The sequence below is a fragment of the Kogia breviceps genome, chromosome 6 (assembly GCF_026419965.1).
Source record: "Kogia breviceps isolate mKogBre1 chromosome 6, mKogBre1 haplotype 1, whole genome shotgun sequence".
NCBI classification, from domain to species: Eukaryota; Metazoa; Chordata; class Mammalia; order Artiodactyla; family Physeteridae; genus Kogia; species Kogia breviceps.
In genome coordinates, this window is record NC_081315.1 from 127262772 (window position 1) to 127284810 (window position 22039).

A 22039-nucleotide genomic window follows, 5' to 3' on the forward strand; every position below is an offset into this window, starting at 1 on the left:
TGGAGTGAAGATAAGTGAGGGGCCAGTTTTTATCTCTGTTTGGTTTGATGCTTTCAGAACCAATCATATTGATCAAAGAAATATTATCCTCACAAGCCAATGCAAACCCTTGAAGAATCATATGTGTTCAATTAATTTCATGAATCTTGTAGAGTCTTTCTTAGAAATTTCCTACCACCCTGAAGAAAAGAAAATGATCATTCCAAAACGTTAGACATGCAAGGACTTCTCTCTCCACCCAAAAGATCACAATCAGCGAGAATCAAAGAGATGTCTAATGACTACACGTTGCACTGCCATTTTATTTTCTTACTTAGAGAAAAATAGGCAATGCTATCCAGAGATTGATTGCAAATTACCTAAACTAAGTCTAAAACGTCACTTTCTTTTTCAGAGACATCCGTTCTGAGCTTATTGATAAAGGAAGTACTGCAAGGAGAATACCTTTTAGGTGTGTCTCTAAAGAGATAACTGCTAATTTCAGCTCCATCTGGAATTACTGACGAATCATGAAAAAATGCCTTGTCCCGAATTTGCATCTGAAAGAGCTCCTCATCTCGAGTGGGTAACTTCTGGGTCCTGGAGCTGAGTGGTAACAGCAGCCACAGCATACACCAGTGGAGAGGCACCATCCTGGGGCAACAAAAAGAATTGCTTACATTAATTTTACAGGCAAAACACTTGGGCAAGTTGCGAACTTTCTGAAGGGTTCACACTATTTGGTTTTGACAGAAAGAGCTGTATTATGTATTCTGGATACATGCACATGAGCTTTATGGTGACTTTCCAGTTCTTTTCTTTCAGAAGTATTTCATCAGGTTGATAATGAATTCACCAGAATTTCAGATATTAACAAGATTTTGAAACAAAAGGACTCCTGGTGCTTTAACTTCCTTGGGTATTCAGAGAGAAAAGGCCCCCCCTTTGTTATGGCAGAAGCCAATATGGTCATTGTAGACATCTCCATACAAATGTCTCAAAGTTTGAACCATAACATAAGTCACAGAGACCCACTGAGAGCCAGAAAATTACCACTACAGAGTTACGTTTCTTCTTCCTTAAAATTTGACGAAGGATCATATATAGAATTATTCTGCAAATCAGATCTTCATAAATCAGAGATTTTAAGAGATTATAAAGTTTAACTTTCTTATAGGATAAGCAATTTGTCCAAAATCCCGAGGTGAGTTATTTGCCAGTGTCTAATATTACAGATTTACCAGACTCTTGAACACAACACTTATATATAAACTTTTACCATATTAAAAAGTGGGCTTGGATTCCCACTTCAAATCAAGAAAGACCACTGGGGACTTCCCTGGTGGTCCGGTGGTTAAGACTCCACGCTTCCAATGCAGAGGGTGAGGGTTGCATCCCTGGTCGGGGAACTAAAATCCCACATGCCCTGCAGTGCAGCCAAAAAAAAAAAAAAAAGGACCATTGGAAAGTTCTATACTTAGGTCATTTGTCTTAACCTCCAGCAGAGTTATATATTTACCACTCCAGTTTTCATTGAGTTACATTTTGGCATTTATCACTGATTTTCATAAAAAATCCTATAAGCAATCATGGATCATTCTCTAGGGCACCTTGCTGTAGGGAATGTTTTCAAGGACACCATCTTCTACACGTTTCCCTTTCCCAACAGGAAGACGCAGGTAGGCGAGTTCTTTTCACCTCAAGTGCTAATGAAAGGCTTTGCTTCCTTTGAGGATTTGGTGCCTTTTTTCCTCACAGAAAAAACTAGGTAAGGAGTTGTTTCCCCTTATTTCTTTGACAACATACATCAGGGAATTCAAGCATTAGGGAAATATAGCGTTTTTACATTGAAGTACTTTAAATAGTGAGAAAATCAAATGCAAATATTTGTGATAATTTGAAATGAAGAGAATGCCAGTTTTATTTCTAAATAGTCATTGCTATAGCTATGAGGTCACCTCTACTTAAACCATCACTTGACTTTACTTTTTCTTTGAGTGCTACCAAAAATAGATTCATACAACTGAAAATATTTTTTTGAAGGGAGTAAGCTTTTCTTTTTTCTATGAGAGTTTGAGAAGTAATTTTTCCCAGTGAGCTTGCTCAGAGAGTTCCTTTAACTTTTATTTTTCCAAAATTTGCTTTCTGCCATGTGCTCTGCAATTTTCCATATAAATATCTGCAGTCATTAAGAGTTACTATGTGCAAAACACGGTGCTAAGTTGCATTTATATTCACAATAACCTTGTGAAGTAGGTGCTATTCTTATATAAGTATAGACCTCCTTTAACATAAGCAGAGAAAGGATATAAACCCAAGTGAATCTGACTGCAGAGCCCAAACATTTCCCATCCTTATTTCTCAATTGTGTTGCCATTGAATGAGAATTTGACTGAGAGCTAAGAAACTTGACTTTTTAGTTTCAGCTCCTAACTAGAAGTGTAATCTTAGGCAATTCACTTAAAATTCTGGACCTCAATTTTATGAAGGGTTTGGATGGATGATCTCTAAACTCTGAAAACAAATGATGATTCTGAGACTGAGCACTAAAATTCTCTTCCCAAATAGCTAGCAGTTTAGGCATAAGAACAGGCCTCCTTGAGTTTCATTAAATAACCTGTCCCTCAGATACCCAGGTGATTGTCAAGGTGGAATCCAAGGAAAGTTGGGGATATAAACGAGAGCTCATGGGAGTTACTAACTGCAAACAAAGGTTATATCTACAAACGATGGCTGGGGGGATCAAAAATCAAAGCGCAGTGAACCTATTCAAAACAAATAGGGAGGGCTTCCCTGGTGGCGCAGTGGTTGAGAGTCCGCCTGCTGATGCGGGGGACGCGGGTTCGTGCCCCGGTCCGGGAGGATCCCACGTGCCGCGGAGCGGCTGGGCCCGTGAGCCGTGGCCGCTGAGCCTGCGCGTCCGGAGCCTGTGCTCTGCAATGGGAGAGGCCACAGCAGAGAGGGGCCCGCGTACCGCAAAAAAAAAAAAAAAAAAAAAAAAAAAAAATCTGGGTTCCCTAAGCTCAGGGCTGCTCTCTTATAATAAACCCCACTATATGGGCTGATGCTATCAGGCCCTCTTTGCATCATCCTGTGAGAATTGGGGGGTCAGGCAGCGGGAGAAAATGGTGCTGTGGTGGATCTGTGGCTTCCGCTATTGCTCTGTGTAATAAAGTCCTTTGTCGCTGACCCAGGAGTCTCAAGCCATCTAGCAAGCACGAAACTACGGCAGGCTAACTTGTTAGCTTGCAAGGAGGGTAAAATCTCATACTCTTCACAGTTATTGACACTAAGCTTTTACTTGTTAAATTATTTTACTGGCTTATTGACTTTACTGGCTCAGGTAGACGTTTTTATTTACATAATTACCAATAGGGAATAGACTAAACTATCTTTTGCTTTCTTTAAAAAAACAAATCATATATCCTCAGCTAAAATTCTATCAGGTCACACTTTCTGTTTCTGAAACAATTTTAGCTATTTAAATTGCCACATCAACTATGGGCAAAACAGATACTTTTCAGAAAAGTGTTTAAAATTAGTATGATCCCTTTTCTTTTTATTGTATTTACAGGAGAAGATGGGTGTTAACTGAACTTATTGTGGTAACCATGTCACAATGTATGTAAATCAAACCACCATGCTGTATGCCTTAAACTTATACAGTGCTGTATGTCAATTATTTCTCAATAAAACTGGAAAAAATTAGTATGATTCCCCAAACACAGGACTTTATATTCTATAGGATTATTGTTTTCAAAATGTTATCTAATAACATTCATGTATTGCTGCAGAAAAACATACTCAGTTTTTAGGAAAGCCTAATAATTTGTTCAATTGGATCAGGTTGCAGGCAGCATTTTTTTAACAAGATGTACTTAAAAGAAGCATTGAATATAGCTAATCAAAAAACTATTATGCAGACATATTGTGCATGTTTTCACAATTTATGTTCACTTATTCAAATTTAAAGCTTTATGTAAGTATTGTTTAAAGGATGGAATTTTACAGATTTTTTTTTCCCTACCAAAAAAAATGTTCTCTCTTAGACATTCAGCTTAAGAATTAGTCACTTTTAAATAAACAACTGAAAATACATTCTGCTTAAGAATAAGCCTTGGGTAATCCAGTCTATAAGAACAGACTTTTCTTCTAAGATTACAAAAGTGCCCTCTAATGGCATAACTTTTCCTCTCATTTCTTTTTGTTACTTCTAGGTATCTAGAGCTTACCTAGGTTTAAAATTTTAAGTAAATAACATTTCTTAGAATTTCTCATTCAGCATTATTACTTCTGTCATGGACATCTTGTAGATAATCTAGGAAATGTGCCTGCACAGCAAGAAATCTTGCTATCTTTCTCCAGTCAAGGGTCTAGTTCCAACAGAAGTAGAAAGTTGCTAGGATGGTTCCAAATATTTTTATTTTGCTAGGCAGATCAATCAACTTGGTTGCACAATGATTTTCAGCCCAGAAAAACTAGGTGGTGTTATCCTATTACTGAGAAGATTGACTTTGACTGTTTCAGTTGAAAAGTTCTGGGGAATCATGTTCATAGATGCTAATCTAAAACTCTGAGATTGTTCATATTGTCAGAGGCCTTCCCCATATTTGAACATTCCTTCCTATCCTACCAAACCTGAAGTGAGCAAAGAAAAATGACTTAATGATTTGATATACCTCAAACTTTAATCTAGATTATTGGGAATCTAGACTATTGGAGATATGAGGTAGTTTTATCCTTTGGAATGCCAATGTGTCCTAGATTAAAAGGAGAAATTGTTTTGAAATATAATTGTCCAATGAGATTAACAATGTATTCTATACCTGGAAAGGGAGAGAGAGGTTTGGGCACTGAAAAGTAAATAACTTTAAATATCATTAAAGTTTATTAATTTAACTAATAAACTAAACTATTGTTAGTTTAGACTATACACACACACACACACACACACACACACACACACACACACACACATAGATAATCCAGATTCAAGCTATTTAGACACACTATATGAATCCAATTAGTTGATGTTAGAGTAAAGGTACATGAGCAGTGGTTCTAAAAGAACCTTTTAAATATACAATTTTATTTTTATATTTGCTGCCCCCTCTCTGGCGAGCGAGTGAACACTACAGCTCTAGAAGGGTGGAGGGGGGCTGCTTTTGAATGTTTGAGGAATGTGATGACTGGAGCTGCTTCTCCCATTTGCTTCCTTCCCTGCTGGGCTCTCTGCTGCCCTACCCCACAGAGAGGAGCATGGACCGCAGTGGGTGAACTGAAGACCAGTTTTATTTTTTTTAATTTATTATTTCTTGTTTGTTTGTGTTTTGCAGTACGCGGGCCTCTCACTGTTGTGGCCTCTCCCGTTGCGGAGCACAGGCTCCGGACGCGCAGGCCCAGCGGCCATGGCTCACGGGCCCAGCCGCTCCGCGGCACGTGGGATCTTCCCGGACCGGGGCACGAACCCGCGTCCCCTGCATCGGCAGGCGGACTCTTAACCACTGCGCCACTAGGGAAGCCCAAACTTTTAATTCTACATTGCTTTTAAACAGTCAAACTGACCTGGCACATCCTTTTCCCACCAACCTGTGGAAATGCTTGAGAATTGTAAAATGGTCAAATGGTAAGCAAGAAAAAAAATTAAAGGGGCCTGGAATAATTTATCAGTGTACCAACTAACCACCCAGGATGACCTCTATCACCACAAAAAAACCACAATAGGCCTAAAAGCAAATAAAACTTTCCCCAGGGAGTCAGCAGCAGCTCTACTACGATCATGTTGCAAACTTTATCTTCAGTTACATAGTCACCTTATCATCTTGGTTAATCCACTGATTCACTTAGTGAAAATAAAAATTTATTCTTTGAAACTGTATAAACAATGATAGTAAATAAATAAATCTGGTTAATTTTTTTTTTTACTTTGAAATATGTATTAAATGAATTTAACCACAAATCCTAATTGAGAATCTTGTCTTAAGAGTAGGGAATATTTCAAACCATTAAAATGTTTGCCTTTAATATTTACAGACTGCTGTTTAGTTACATTATTTCACTAATCTAAGAAATTTGCTAAGGCTGGTAAATAAAAAGTTCTTTAAGGTTTTCATGGAACTTCCAAGGCTCTCTGAATAGAAGATATCATATAAATTCAGGCGTTGCAACCTTTCTCAGTTCTGTAGATTCCTCAGAACAGCAGCCAACAGCTCACCTACCTGTGAGTAATATGATCAAAGCAAATTCCTCCATCTCTTTACCACCAGCCACCAAGATCCTGCAAATTCCTTGTAGAACATGTGAACGTATTTGTAAAAAATGTCATCAAGCTCCTATAGACATTACATGGTATAAAACTTAATAAGGTCAGATTCATCAGGATAAACAGTCCACACATAGCAAACAATTAAAAAGAAAATGCATACAGTCATTAAGATGCACTAAAAAACTATCCAATGCGCCCAATCATGTGTAGGCCACAAACATGAAATAAACTTACAGTGACCAAAAAGAAGGATGGGGCATTCTGAATTTACTTGAGACAAATGCATCTGGAATAAATAAAATCTAATGTTTAATTACAGAGAGTGGAAAGTGCATGATTATAATTTAGTGAGGATAATTTCAAGGAATGGTCTGCCGCAGAGATTTCTGTTATTTTCTTTTCCTTTTTAAGTGCAAATATTTAGTCTTTTAACTTCTATTTTTAAACTCAAGGGCATTTGTTTTTGTTTGAATCATCCATGCCACATCTGATAATAAATCTGAAGCATCTGATCTAGCTGTAAAGAAAAAAAAAAAAAAATGTAGCCTTGGTCGGGGGGATGGCCCCCGTGCCTGCCAGGATGTGATCCGTGAGCAAGGAGAGGTGGTGGTAGTGGGGCGTGGGGTCTGTCTGTGCACTTGACGCAGCAGAATGCCCAGCCTGGACCTACAGATTCCCTCAAGGCAGAAAAAAAATGAAAAAAGCTGAATTCCCAGAAGTCCTTTCGTTCTGCCATCTTCTGCAAACAATGAAAATGTTAACTGAAATTAGTTGGTTGTTCCTGTAAATATACAAATAGCGTCTACTATGGTTGCAAATTTGAGGGAAATAGAGCATTCTGTGGTTTGGTATGTTTCCATATTTGAAAAGGGTGAAAGAAGCAGGTAGAAGTCAAGGGCTTCTGGTCTGCGCTAAGGAGTGGTTTCCTGCCCGTGCTGGGTGAGCTGCAATATTTCTAACGCCTATAGCCCAACAGGGAACAGCCAGCGCTGGGCACAGAACACACAGGCTAAAGCTCTCTAAACGCAGCCTGTCATTACAGAGTGGAATGATTATTAAGGGTTTTAGGGTTCATTATGTCAATAATCTATGGATTAGGGACCTTCACAGGCATTTCAGCTGCAACGATTTCAACCTCCTCTACTACTTCTCTAAATGACTGCCAACTTTCATTCTGGACGGAAATTAAATTAGTATGAAAAATCAATGTAAAATTAAACCATGCCAAAGATCTGAATAAAGTTTCCATTCTGTCATCCTCACGGTGTGCAGTTCACAGCAGGGCCAAGGCCAGGGCACTCTAATTTTAAAAGATGGCCAAGCCTACATAATAAGAACAGCTTGAAAGAGGATAAGGTTTTAAAGGAAGTGACCCTGTATTCCTACCATAATTAATGCCAATGGAAAGAATAATGAACAATAGAAATGGCCAAAATAAATGTACTACAGATAGAGAGTAGTCTTTGATTCAGGAAGCCAGACTCATTTTACTAAAGGAAGGAGTAGATCTCCTAAAATGCATCTGTTAGTCGGGTGATTCGAAGATACGATAAATTCAAAAGCGCTTTAGAAGATCATGCAAAATAAAGCTGGAACAAGATACTGAATATCCTCCTCCTATCCAGATTTCCTCTGTAGGTGCAATTGAGATACCTGGGCTCATTTCCACTGTCTTAGGAGAAGCTAGTGATTCCGGGAATAATGAAAGCCCCTAAGGGAGGAGGAATATGCTCGGTTGCTTTTCTTACTTTAGTTTGGCAACTAAGCCTTATTTCCTGTTGATCTGCAACAAAATGGAAATGACTTCCTGTGCAATGTTCTCCAAAGCGGTTAATAAACGACACACGCCATCCTCAACAGAAACTTAGCTGAGATGGAACATGGCAATATACCAGCAGCACATATCAGCCTCAAAAGTGAATTGTCATGGTCAGCAGAGTCCCTGCTGTGTGAAACATGCTAAAAACACACTGAGAGTACAACAATATTGAATACACATCCATAGCGTCCCACGGTTTACCATCGAGGCGAGCGGACATTAATCGTGCATAAAAGTGCCCTCCAATGTAAGCTAACACATACCAACAGGAGTGTAAGCAGGATGAAGGGAGAATAATGAACTAGATTTGGGGAAGGGAGATGGAGGTGGGGAGGCCAGGGAGTTGAGGCAGAGAAGTAGAACTGCATCAGTAAACAAATGTCACCTGAGCCCCCTCCATGTGCTGGACACAGACCGGTATGCCAGGAACACAAGACATCCTCTCCTCTTGAGGTACTTATGGTCTAGTAAGAAGTAAGGAAGAAAATATTCTTAGGCAGAGGTAAAGAGAGATCAGCAGGGAACTGCATTCTGAAGAGGGTCCTTAAAATTTCACATGATGTCCCTAAGATCACAGAGAAAGACACCAGAGGCAAGGACAAATATTTCCTCAAGACAAGTCGCTTTTTCGAAGATCACCGTTCTTTGCCACACAAAGTCTCCCGCCACCCCCAAGGTCAAGAAGCATGGTTCAGTGGAAAAATCACAGACTGAGAGTCAAGACACTGCCACTGTAGGCGGGAGAACTATTCATGTTGATGGCGTGTTGGCCCAGGTGTTCTCCAGGGTACCCTGTAGCTGTGAGCCCCTGAGTCGAGGGCTAGTTCAGCCTGTCTCTTACAAAGGCTGGTAGCATAGGGCAGAGGCTAAGCTCCTCAAGGACACAATGCAACTTGGGTTCCTCTGTGTCTAATTCTAAGATAAGAAATAACAGGTTAAGGACAGAAGTAAAGAAAAATCAACCTACCTTTACGGAAACATGTCCATCCATTTCATGTATTGAATGGTTACTGTTGTAGGTTAACCTTGAGAAAGGGTTTCCACAGCCATGGTAACACCACAGAAGAATACTAATGTGAAATTCTACTGGCAAGTAAACCCAATTCTACTTTCTTGGAAATAATCATTAAAACTCTGGAGGTGAGTTGTTGTAGACCTCCTGGAGGTTGGGACTATAGTATATCAATTATAGACTTGATATTTTTACAGTCATTTTATTCAAGAAGGGAACTTTTCAGTAAGATACTCCTTAGATTTCTTAGGATACCAAAAACTAAATATGGTCAAAAGAGCTAAAAATCAAGAGAATAAGAATTTTCCAAGCACTGACTCCATATTCTAAACTGAACTGGGTGATATAAGGGCTCAAAATATCCTAGAAATTTTTTTTTTTTTTTTTTTTTTTGCGGTACGCAGGCCTCTCACTGTTGTGGCCTCTCCCCTTGCGGAGCACAGGCTCTGCACGCGCAGGCTCAGCGGCCACGGCTCACGGGCCCAGCCGCTCCGCAGCATGTGGGATCCTCCCAGATCGGGGCACAAACCCGCATCCCCTGCACTGGCAGGCAGACTTGCAACCACTGCGCCACCAGGGATGCCCTATCCTAGGAATTTATAATGTACTCATAAAGACAAAAGTTACACAACCCAGACACCAGAGTCCAATAATGTCCGTATCACTCATTCACTATGCTGTTACTTAACATACATGTAATGAGTCCTTGTTACATGCAAGGCTCTCTTCTGGGGACAGGGATGATCTCATGAATCCATGTTCTCATGGGGGTGATAGCAAGACACAGGTGCATAAGTAAGAAAGCACTGTTGGCTGGTAGTCATTGCTATGCAGAGAATTAAAAGAAGCCTGTTTGAAAGATAGTGTGGTGAGGGCCACTCTAGATGGTATATTTAGAGAAGATTTCTTGGAGAAAATGACATTTACTCTGAGATATGAAGGAAAGGAAACAATGAAACAAATGGCAGGGAAAAGATCATTCCTGCAGAGACACAGCAGGTGCAAAGGCCCTAAGTTGGCAGTAGGCCTGGGGCACTACGGAGAGGAAAGGCTATCAGTGTGGAACAGAGTGGGTGAAGGGGAGAGTGGAGGTCAAAGGGCAGATCACACACAGCCGTGCAAACCATATGAAGGAGTTAGGATTCTATCCTGAGTGTGACGGAAAGCCCTTTAAGCAGGCCAGGACCATGATCTGGTCCATGGTTTTTCGGTGTAACTCTGTGTACTGTGTAGAAAATGGACTTTAGGGAAGGGATCATTGTCCAAGCAAAAACCAAGCTCATCTCTGTCAAAGCAAAAAGATCAGAGGAAGGCAAGGCTACTACAGTTGTCCACGGTAGACATGCTGATGGCTTAAAGCTCGTGGCAGAGATGAACAGTAGTGAAGAGATTGGGAATATGTTTTCCAGGCAGGGGCACCAGAAGGTGCAGGTGAGTTGGAGGCAAGAAGTGAGGAAAAGAGAGGAATCAAAGATAACACCTTGATTATAGTAACACAGGTACAATAAAATGACAAAACATAAGTCACGAAGAGATGGAAGAAAACAGAGGGAAATGAGATTAGTCAAGCAGAATTTCCAGCTGGCATCAAATAATTTTTGAGTTGCTGGCCATCTTGATGCAGTTTTTAAAAGCTAATTCTTAAACTGGATAAAGTACTAGAAAAGAGGAGAGAAGAAGAAGGTGTTCTCTTCGTGTTATGAGAAACGTAAAGGAGCGCAGGACAAGGTGCGAAGTAGCAGGAGTTCAGTTGTCAGGGTGGGAAAATGGGATCTGCTGGATACACGGAAGGTGTGAGACATACTGGGGAAAGGCCACACACACACACACACACACACACACACACACTCCAGTAGTTGCTTCAAAGGAAAGGATGCATGAGCTCAACTAATTTGTTAAAAGTTCTGGTAAGGGGTTGTTTGTGCTAAGTGAGCAGGAAACTAAGAGAGACAGATACAGAAGTTATGAAGAAAATTTGACAAGAAACCATTGCCATTTGGCATATATGATCAGACCCCTTTATACGCTATGTCCCAATGGATAGGCTAGATAAAACTTGCGAACTTTCTGATGAACCCACACCTGCCAAATGTCACGTAGCGGAGGCTACCAGGCACTTTTCCGGCAAGCAGTACCACCACGAGAGGAATCCCACGACAGAGGTATAATGTGAGATGGAGGCTCGCTACGCAGGCATGGGCAAGGGAGAGGCAGGCCGTGAGCTCACCAACAGGCAGGAAAAAGCAGCAGAGAAAGCAAAGATGTGACCTCGGCAGGGTCATTAGGACAGACGCCAAGCTCTGAAAGATAAGAGTCTAAGGGAGAAAAATGAGCAATCATTTCAGATATTTTGTAATACACAAATTGTGTTCACTAAGTATTGATTGACCGATGGGCCAAACTGAATAATCACTACATCTTCTGAATGAGATCATTACTGGCTTTGTGTGTTAGTGACAGCAAGGATAAAACTAAAAGACGAAAGCAAAATACTGTAGCAGGAACAAAAGATTCTAAAAAGTGATCAATCTTTTCACTCATCCATCAGCAACAACCTTGACTATGTATGTCCTTTCCATCTGTCTCAGGGCAGACATACTACCTTCTCAAAGGAACTTCAAAATCCAAAGGGCTTTTTTAGTTCTATTCACCCTACTAACAAAATCAGGTACTTAAATTATTCAAGTTCAAAGATATGCCTGTTCTCAGGACAAACCTGGTTTTAAAACTTGCTTTGGGGGCTTCCTTGGTGGCACAGTGGTTAAGAATCCGCCTGCCAATGCAGGGGACACGGGTTCGAGCCCTGGTCCGGGAAGATCCCACATGCTGCGGAGCAACTTAGCCCGTGTGCCACAACTACTGAGCCTGCACTCTAGAGCCCACGAGCCACAACTACTGAGCCCATGTGCCGCAACTACTGAATCCCGCACGCCTAGAGCCTGTGCTCCGCAACAAGAGAAGCCACCGCAATGAGAAGCCCGCACACCACAACGAAGAGTAGGCCCCGCTCGCCGCAACTAGAGAAAGCCCGCGCGCTGCGACAGAGACCCAACACAGCCAAAAATAAATAAATAAAATAAACAAATTTTTAAAAAACCAACAACTTGCTTTGGCAGTTCTGCCAGCTATGTCTGCTGAACACAAGGGCTGCATCTTCCATAAGTTTTGATCAAAGAAATGTTTTATAACAGAGCTTCTAGTGATGTAATAAAAAGCAATACTCATCCACAAGGCAATGACAACAGAAACTTTTTTTTAGGACAGCAAGCATGATGGAAATGCAGATCTCATTGGCTGACTCAACAAACAGTTTGGGGCGCTTACTCTGTACAAGGCACCGCTTGAGATCCAGAAATACAGTAGTGAACAAGATGTGTGCATGAGGTTCTCATGTTTGCAGAGCTTACACTTGGGCGGGTAAGAGAGAGACGATGAGTAAGTAAATAACTACACATACTGATTCCAGAGAGCCGTAGCACCACGATGAAAATGAAACCGGCGAAGAGGCTGGAGGGGAGCCACAGAGAGGGGCAATCTGGCGGGACAGAGCGATTCCAGGCTGAGTGGTCACGGAAGACCTCTCTGAGGAAGTGACATCTCAGCAGGGACTTGAATGGAGAAAATAAGCCATGGCGAGACACAGACTGTCGGGACTAGAAGGGACCTGTTACAGATGAGGAAACTGAGGAAGACAGAGGGGAAGGACCTATTTCATCTCCTGGGCTTCACATCCGGGAATCTGCCTCACCTGTGCATTAACTGCAGCCCTCAGCAACCAGGAGGCTTTGCCTCCACACTGGCCAGCCTTGGGGACCGGAAGATAGGCGCTGAGGTCCGTGACAATCACAGCGGGTGGAGGACAACTGGCCAATGTTAAACCCAGGGAGGTGCTAGGAAGGGTGACACCAAATCTTTTTAAGGCCCCTTAGCGGATAAAAGAGGGATTAGAAGCCCTCTGGCTAGCCCAGCTAGCCTCAGCGGTTGGCATGGCATTACAGGGAAGGAGATTGGGACTCAGTAAAATAAGGATTTATCTGATAAAGCCATTAAGCTGAAGGGCGCAGGCGCAGTTTAAAAAGTAGGAGGTGTTCTGACAGAGGAAGGATGCTGCCTGACTTTCCCCAGGGAGATTCTTAATAGGATTGCAGCAGTGTGGTGTTTACTTAGATCGTTTGTTATCTGAGCTCTCTCTGTACACTGTCAGTAAATGAGCTAGTGTTTATTAAGTACCTATTGTAAGTTCCCTGGGGACATCAGAGGCGGATAAGGCAGAATCACAGTCCTCCGGTGGAACCAGAGACTTTGATTCTTCTGTACTTTATCTCACTTGAATTATAGCTATTTTTATATTTTTTTCTTTTCCCCCAAAAAAAGCTCTGCACGAGGCTTACATGAGTTTACTCAAGAAAGTGTCCCTTAGACAAAGATTACTTTTTTACTCTTTATCTCCCCTGCATAGACTTTTTTTTAGCTCTTGCACAAAATAGGCACTAAATAAATATTTGCTTAATTATACTGTTTTCAAGAAGCTTATAGGAAGAGTAAGGTAATCAGAAATGTCTCCCATCAGAAAAATCCCTAAATGTTCTGAACCGTGCAAGGCAGTTGGGGGTGGTTATTGGCCAAACCCTCAAGGCTGATTGCCAGCTCCAGACCCATTTTCCTTCCTTTCCCAGGCGTCTAACCCTCAACGGTGTGGAGTGGCTCAGGGTGGCATCGCCAAGCCAGACTCGGGAGTCAGGCTCGAATCTGAATCTGGGCTCCTTCCTGTGTCGGAGCCCCTGCGTACCGTTGCCACTGTGGGCAGACGAAGGGAGCGGAACTGCTCTGAGCTCTGGTTTCCATGTTTGTTGTCTGAAATGGCACAGTAGCTCCTGGTGAGGCTGCTGAAGGGCCGCCTTGAAATCAGTGCACATGAGTATTACCTCAGCAGCCCGGTCCAGCCAGCTGCTAAACCAGAACCTCAACGTCATCTGATACTTTGATCCTCGTGTCCTATTACCCGTCAAGTCCTGACAATCTCCCTGCTGCATCTTCTCTCAAAGTTGCTCTCTCTTCTCCATCCAAACGGTCAACGCCTCAAACTGTCGGCTTACTGAATCTCTGACACTCATTTCCTGCATCTCTGCTCAATCGTTCCGCACAGCACTGTACTGCCCCCTTTATAAATGGAATCTGTTTCACTCTTCTGCTTAAAAAAAAAAAAAAAGTCAGAGGCTTCCCATGAAGTACAGAATGAAGGTCATGCATGCGAGGTCCTTCAGGCCCCTCCTCACTCTGCAAACTCACTTCCTACAACTTCCCTTACTATGCTCACATTCCCAGCACGCGGGGGCGCTGCCACCTCCTTTGCCAGGATACCACTGCCCCCTCTCTGGTGGCAAAATCCCACTCATTCTTCAAGACTCCAGCATCTACAGCCACAGAGAAATTTAGGTGTGCACTAAATGTTCCACGCTCATACTTCTGTTGCAAGCCGTTTTGAATTCTTTGCACGTATTCTTGAGACCCCCCCCCCCAACCCCCAGGGTGGCAGGGACACGTGCTCTCTCTCTCTCTACAGCAGTGATGTGCTGATCACGGAACCCAGCCCCTAGCAGACGCCCATGACGTTTCGTGAGTGTGTAACGAATAAAGGGAAATGAAAATAATAAAATTGACTGTTGTTGCTGATTTATGGAATCTGCTTCACAAGAGATAATACAAGCTAAATAGGAAATAAGGTACGGATGCTTTTGACAATTTTATGGGCGCTAAACTTACAATAGTTACTGTGTGAAACCTAAAAAGTTGGGAAGACTATCTTTAATCTTTTGAGGTGGACATCACAGACATCTGCTGGTGTGGCTGCCACAGACAGATGGTGCGCGCTAGGCAGTGCACGGGCATCGTGTAAGGATGAATTTCTTTCGTCCTGAAGAACCCAAGAATGTCCTGGTAAGAATAACATAGTGCATTACTCAGGAGGGCCTCTGTCGTCTGTAAACATGTAAAATATGTTTGGTTGGGATACGTTCTCATCAGAGAATAGGAGTGGTACAGACTAGTGCTTCTCAAACCTTATTATGCACACAAATCACCCAGCCTCCCTGGTAAAACGCAGACTCTGATTCCCAAGGGCTGGGGTGGGTCTCATCCTTTCGAGCAAGCTCCCTGGAGATGCAGGTGCTGATAGTTCAGGGACTGTACTTTGAGTAGCTCTGACTCTTCCAATCCCATTATCCGGTAAGAGCAGCACTGATTTTCATCTCCAAGATTTTCATCCTTTGAACTTCCTGATTTCTAATTTTCATTCATTACCAAAGTTTAACATTTTAAACATCTATTTAGGGAAAAGCGTGGGTGAAATAGAGGTTGTCCACACCCTCTCTTCCTCTTACCTTGAGAACTATTATTATATCCACACAATTTCACAGCTTTCTCTTTTCTCTACCTCCTTTAAATTAAAAAAAAAAAAAAAAAAAAAAAAAAAAGAATGACAGGCAGGTTTATTCCCTTTGGGGAATATGTCTAGGTTTACCTTAAAGCTCAATAATGGACAAGTGGACCATTTACCATTTGGGAAATTGTGAGAAGATTCAAAGTTATTCCAAAGTTTCTAATTTGTTCATATAGTGATACATACTGGAGTTGGCAAATACAGTCCTAGTAAATAAATGCTATCAAGAAGAAATTATTTATTATTACCATAGAATAATAAATACCATAGACTAGGAAGGGGAGTGGTTCCATGGACCCAATCCCATATTTTCCCAAATATCTGATGGTCCTGAAGCTTTACTCCTTCCTCTCCCCTGGCAGTTGTTTTGATATGACAGCATTAAAGCCTGTCTGCTACCAAAGAGGATTTGAAGGGGCCTCCGGTGCCAAAGGCCAGGACAAGATCAAAACAGCAATTTAGAAATAACTGTACTCACGATAATGTAATCGAAAGAGAGATGAGTGAGATAGAGACACCAGGGACCTTAAAGAGTCAAAGTGGTTTAACCCTAGATTATTCTTATTTCCAGAAAAAAGGGGGCCAAGCGAGTACGCTGTTCTTGTCAAAAGAAATGTTAAAGTTTTCAAACTGTTTGGCCTTAAAATCCAAGGCCCAAAACAAACTATAAACTTAGAGCCATGTCTTTGGAGAGATGAGATAATATTCTCCAAGGACACTGGTTCCTGACAATTTAGTAATTTAGAGATTCTCTCCTGTCTTTCTCTGTCTCACCCTCCTGTCTCCTGTCTCAGTGTCTCAGGTGACTATTCCCACATCTTGGGTTCCTATCAATTCAGGATTGAATATTTTCACAAAAACTTGAATTGAATTTTTGGTTTGTTCTTGATTCTTATCCATTCTCCCCCTGTCATGTAATTTTTATGTATGTATTAATTTATTTATTCAAGTATGGGGACAGTTAAAAGGCTGCCAAAATTTCTATTTAAAATAGAAAACGATCACTGGACTTAGAGTTAAGAAGATCTGGGTTGGAGAAGTTCTGACCAAACAATTATCGGCTTTTGTTCTTTGAGCAAGTCTCAATCTCGTTGAGCCTCAGTTTCCTCATCTACAAAATGAAGACAATTATTCCCAGGATTGTAATAAGATTAAAAAATCGTAGACATGAATGCTCTTTTTAAAGTAAACGAGGCTCTATTTATTTACAAATACTATAATCCAGCTACCCAACTAGCTGCAAAAATTTATTCAATGGCAAAAGATACAGGTTTTGACTTGCTCTTAGAACAAGATACGAGATATGAGAAGGAGTTTCAGCATCAGGTTATTCTACCTTTATTTACCTGATCGATCAGGTAAAAGGTTAGGTTCCTATTTAGTAAGAGACTGACTAGAAACACAGAGGAAAGGTCAAGATGTTGGGTTTTAAAAAACAACCACACAGACAGTAGAAACTCTTAATATTCTTTTTGTTATCCTTGATATGCCTTATCTGAGGACATCAGTTTTGGTTAATAAAAACAAAGCTGGATTATAACTGATTCAAAGGTGAGTGCGCGCCAGCTTTTTAGGCACTAGATCCAGCAAAGGATTTAAGATGCATGTGCTGAGATTAGAGAGTTGAGGATTAGGCTCAGTTCCTGCAATGTTCTGCATTATTATTTCTGGATTTAGAGATGATTGAAGAACAGGACAGTCAAAAGGCAGACGATGTGGACTGACCTCACAGTCACTTTTAATAAAGAGTTTATAGCAAATTATGATGAAATAATACAACCATATAAGCCTGCAACAATTAGGAAGATGACACACCACAAAATACTGACCCAATATGGGTATTCAGTCCCACAATTATTTCATTCCTTTCCTCCCCGAAAAGTAAGATGTATAGGTACGTGTGGTTTTTATTCTTATTAAAAACTTTTTAAGGGAAACATTGAGGAAAGTCTGCAGCTGCTGAGTGTTGGGGGTCAACCGTATTCAGGGCTCATTACAAGACAGAACCTGCCAAGAGAAAAAGATGTTTCCAAACTGCCTCTTTGTGGTCGTTGCTTTGTAAGTGTGAATAAACTTTAAATGTAGAGACTTTTTTTCAATTATAGACTGAATCTGGTGGCTGAAGTGTTAATATGGGGGTGTGTATAAATGCTATCATTGTCTGAACTTACTTATTCCTCACTGTGTTTTAAAGGGCTTTAAACTTTTGGGATATTTGGAATATCTTATCATATATGTCTAAAATAGCTCTCATTATTCCATTGAAATATAAAATTTCATCCAAGTTTTGGGGAAATCACTGTTTAAAAAAAATCTTACCACTGACCTAACTTGAAATCTTACCTCTCAAAAATGTCACATTATTAATGGAATAATAAAATAACTGTAGTGTTGAATTACTATTAATTACTACTAATTTTAAAAGGGATTCTGTAGCTTATTGATTTTTCAGTACTATACCTGCCATATATACTTGGAATATGGGTCAAAATCATAGGTTATATGTCCCTAATACACTTATAACTCATTTTTTAATCCCTAATTTTCTTATTAGACTCCACTTTCTGAGGAAAATGTTTTATTGTTGCCATTTCCAGACACGTATGTTAAAGACTTTGTCTGTTATACACACACACAGACACACAGAGACTCACACACATACACACCAGATGCAACAAATCTTAGGGCATTTTAACACCCAGGGTTGGATGGCTGCTCAGTGAGACTATAAGAGGAGAGCTGAAGAAAGAAAAAGAGATTTGCCTTCAAGAATTGATTCCATGGCTATATGTAGACTTAATAAAGCAAAGTGATGAACTCGTTTGCCTTTTGTGATTGGGGTAGAATCTGTGCAAACAGAGGTTGGGAATGTGGGGAGACGGGGCAGGTTTACACCAGAACTCACACATAGAGTCAGAAATCGATACCCCATTTCACTTTCAAAAATTCCCCTTATTAAACGAAAAGTCTTTAAGCTTCTAGAAGGACAGGCGTGGGGCAATGTTTTTCTATTTATCCTTGCTGGACCTTTGTGTTGTTTTCAACTAGAATGTGTTTATTCTCAAAGAAAAGTTGTTTAGGCGGGACCTTAAATAATGATTTAAAACTGGAAAACATAATCATTTTCCCCTAAAAGATTCCCTAATAAGTTAACTATTATCAAAACAAACATGTAGCACATAAGCAGCCTAAGATTAAAGTCTTGTGGATTTAGACTAAATTAATGATATTTTTGAATCATTATACTTCAAAAGAATTCTAAGCAAATTGTGTCCTTGCAAATTAATTTGGCAATTAATCTAAATTTAAAAATTTTAGACATTTCCATCAACTTTCCTTCTGAAATCAAAGAGTTATCAATTTATTTTTAAAGTGTGTGTTTCGGTAAGTCTTTTATCCAAAACTGAGTCTCAGATTTCTCAGGAGAAAGAGGATATAATAACTTCCTCACTGAGTTCCTGTGAAGATGAAAGAAAACGATGGATGCGGAAGCGCCTTGTAAACAGTCAAGGGCTATAATATTATTAGTAAATAGAATCTTTTCCATTCACTCTGTAAAATCCAAAGCACAGAAACAACTTTAACACAGTTAATAACTAACTATACGGAAAAACAATAAAATTTCAAATAAAAATTTCAAAAGGTAACACAATATACATTTTTATGAGAGCATTAAGAGGGTTAGATAACTTCTTTTAACTCTTAAAATACTGAAATTTCAGAATATAATGGAGTATAATATCTAATTATCGATAACAGAGGACTTATGAAATGTTTGTACAAATAACTAAGAATACTCTTGAAGATAATGGTGGCTAATTTAATTGAGGGCGCTTTCAGCTACCCAGCTACCTGTCCACCCCCTTTCAAGACCTCTGGCTCTGTAATGGGCTGTCTCCAAATCTCTTAGAATTCTGATTAAAATATATAGATATATTTCATTTACATAAAATAACTTAAGGCATTCTACACTGGAATGAGTATCATAATTAATTATAGCGGATGAAATTGTATATTTTAAATTTTTTTCTAGTTAATCTGTGGCGAGGGCTGACTTCCCGTAAAAGCTATTAGGATGTTGTTTTTACTTTGTCTTTTTACGTCATAGAAGCTGTCACCTCTGCCATGTTGTTTTTATTGTTCAATGACCATCTGATATGCTGAGTGAGAGTGCCTTTTTCAATAGATATATTGAAAATAATATTAACAAAACATTTTCCTTCTTTATACCTAAAAGTAAATATAAATAAAGCATTTGATATTTTCCCCTTTCATCATAATGAGACACCGTGTGTTCTGTAATGAGGGGAAAAGGACGCTCTGTTTTAGGGAATTTTGCTCTACAAGACTGACACTGTTAGAAGCTGGATAACTCTTCCGTATAATTTTGGAGGCAATGAGAAACCTTTACCTCAATTGTTTAAAGAAGTATCCTGTCTCTTTCATTTTAGTTAAAGACATGTTTTTAAATCAGATATTCACTGGACCTAACCTTGCAAAAATAATCTCAAATGTCCTTTCCAATTCCTTGACATTAAGATTCTGTCTTAAATTCACACCAAAGGAGAATGAAGGTGACTTAACATGATTTGTGGGACACAATGCAAGATTTCTTGTTCATAAATTAAGAATTTCAAGATGACAACAGCAGAGTACTCAGCTGAGCACGGGGGTTCCTCCTAACTGCAGCCCATGAAGCTGGCCCCGAGGATAACTTATACTAGAGTATAAGAAACTGAGAATCGATTACCAGAGGAAGAGACCATAGAACAGGTACATACTAAGGGTAGGTTGTCTACAGAAGGACAGGCTAAGAGAGCCCAAGATATACATCATTCCTCTTTAAAATTCTGTCTAAAACTAGCCTCATTTCAATCTGGCTTTATCTAGCCATTAACATCTTTGGAAGATGTTGGCCAATTGCAGCTTACCCTGTTTCCCATCTTGGGGATATTTTCATACTTATAGGGGGCACTGAAAAACAAAATTACTTTAAAAATGAAAAATCCTCTTTTTTGAGGTGGTGTGTTAGTACCATGAGAGACCATACTGACATTTGGGGCAGGGTCCCAATATCTCTCAGGCCATCTCTCAGGAGACCCGTCTGTTGGTTCATCTACTAGTACCTAATCCTGCTACTGTAATTGTTAGAGGGTTAAATTTGTATCTCCTATTTAAGAGGCAGTTTTATTTTTCCATTAAAAAGTAATATATTTTCATAGCAATGTTTTTAAAGATTTTTTTTTTTTTTTGATGTGGAACATTTTTAAAGTCTTTATTGAATTTGTTACAATGTTGCTTCTGTTTTATGTTTTGGTTTTTTGGCCCCGAGGCATGTGGGATCTTAGCTCCCCGACTAGGGAACGAACCTGCACCCCCCTGCGTTGGAAGGCAAAGTCTTAAGCACTGGACCGCCAGGGAAGTCCCTCATAGCAATTTTAGCAAATTTTGAAGGATCAGCCCTAGAACGGAGACGTGGAGAGGCCAAGAGGTAAGTGATTGCTGTCTCTTCTCAGTTTGCCAGGTGTTTTAGCCAGCACTGCTGTTTCTGATCTGTCACCCCTGTTGGCAACAAATATCTCTTCAATTACAGGATCCAGTTACTTCTGAATTAATCTCTATTTGAAGCTTTTGATAATATCAGTGAATTTTAGTGAATGCTGTAATTTAATATGAAATTACAACATTTACTGAGTGCTATCAACATATGAACAATATTTAGATTTAAATCATGATAGATACACTAGTATTTATTATTTACCTTTAAATGTATTTTAAACAAGATAACTAAGAAGGATCAAGTACATTTATGTTCGTGTGTGGGGGGGGGTTTGGTATGACTGATAATTTAATCAGAAACACATTTTATTACTGGAATAAAATGCATAATGTTACACTTGGTAAGGCCTATGGGCTTAGAGTACATATGACCTGAACAAAAGAGAGTAATCAAAGCCATCTCCTAGGTTCACATGCATTGCTAGGGTTTACTTTTCACGGTGATATGCTATAAATTGTAACCATCTATACTCCAAGAGGCACCTATATTAGAGAAATTAATCCTAAACAAATCAAGCCCTTTTACATTAGATTTTTCCCTTTTAAACATAATATCTCCAAGTAACCACCACAATGTTTATCATTTTGTCAACTGTCTAGATATGGTATTATCTATCTTTGCATATAAACACTTGTTCATAGTTTCTATAACTTTAAAAATAATCATGGTAATTTCAAAAAGAAGGCGTCATACCTCACAGATCTTTCTAATTATGGGTTCAGTTTTTACTAATTATTTTAGAAAATGATAAATTTCAGTCTTATATTTTATTTAGATCTGTGTATATACGGACGTTGCCTCAGTGAACAAGATGTAGTTATGATAATCCTTTGTTGTTGGTAAAACACCCATCTGAATATAGCCCGTATTTTTTGGCTATGTCTTTAGATTGTGGAATATATGCTCTTTGATCACACAGCTGGAAGAAGAGGGCATTTACCTTGATTTCATGTTAGGGAGAAGAA

The 22039-nt window shown here is 39.9% G+C and overlaps 1 protein-coding gene across 1 annotated transcript in view; it reads right to left on the reverse strand.

The window, feature by feature from the left end:
• NDNF (neuron derived neurotrophic factor) overlaps window positions 1–22039 on the reverse strand; it is a 42999-nt gene that overhangs the window by 15297 nt on the left and 5663 nt on the right. The window contains exon 2 of the mRNA XM_059066320.2: window positions 445–633. Within this exon, the coding sequence (XP_058922303.1) occupies window positions 445–632 (188 nt within the window). The 5' untranslated portion in view covers window position 633. The remainder of the gene's footprint in view (window positions 1–444; window positions 634–22039) is intronic.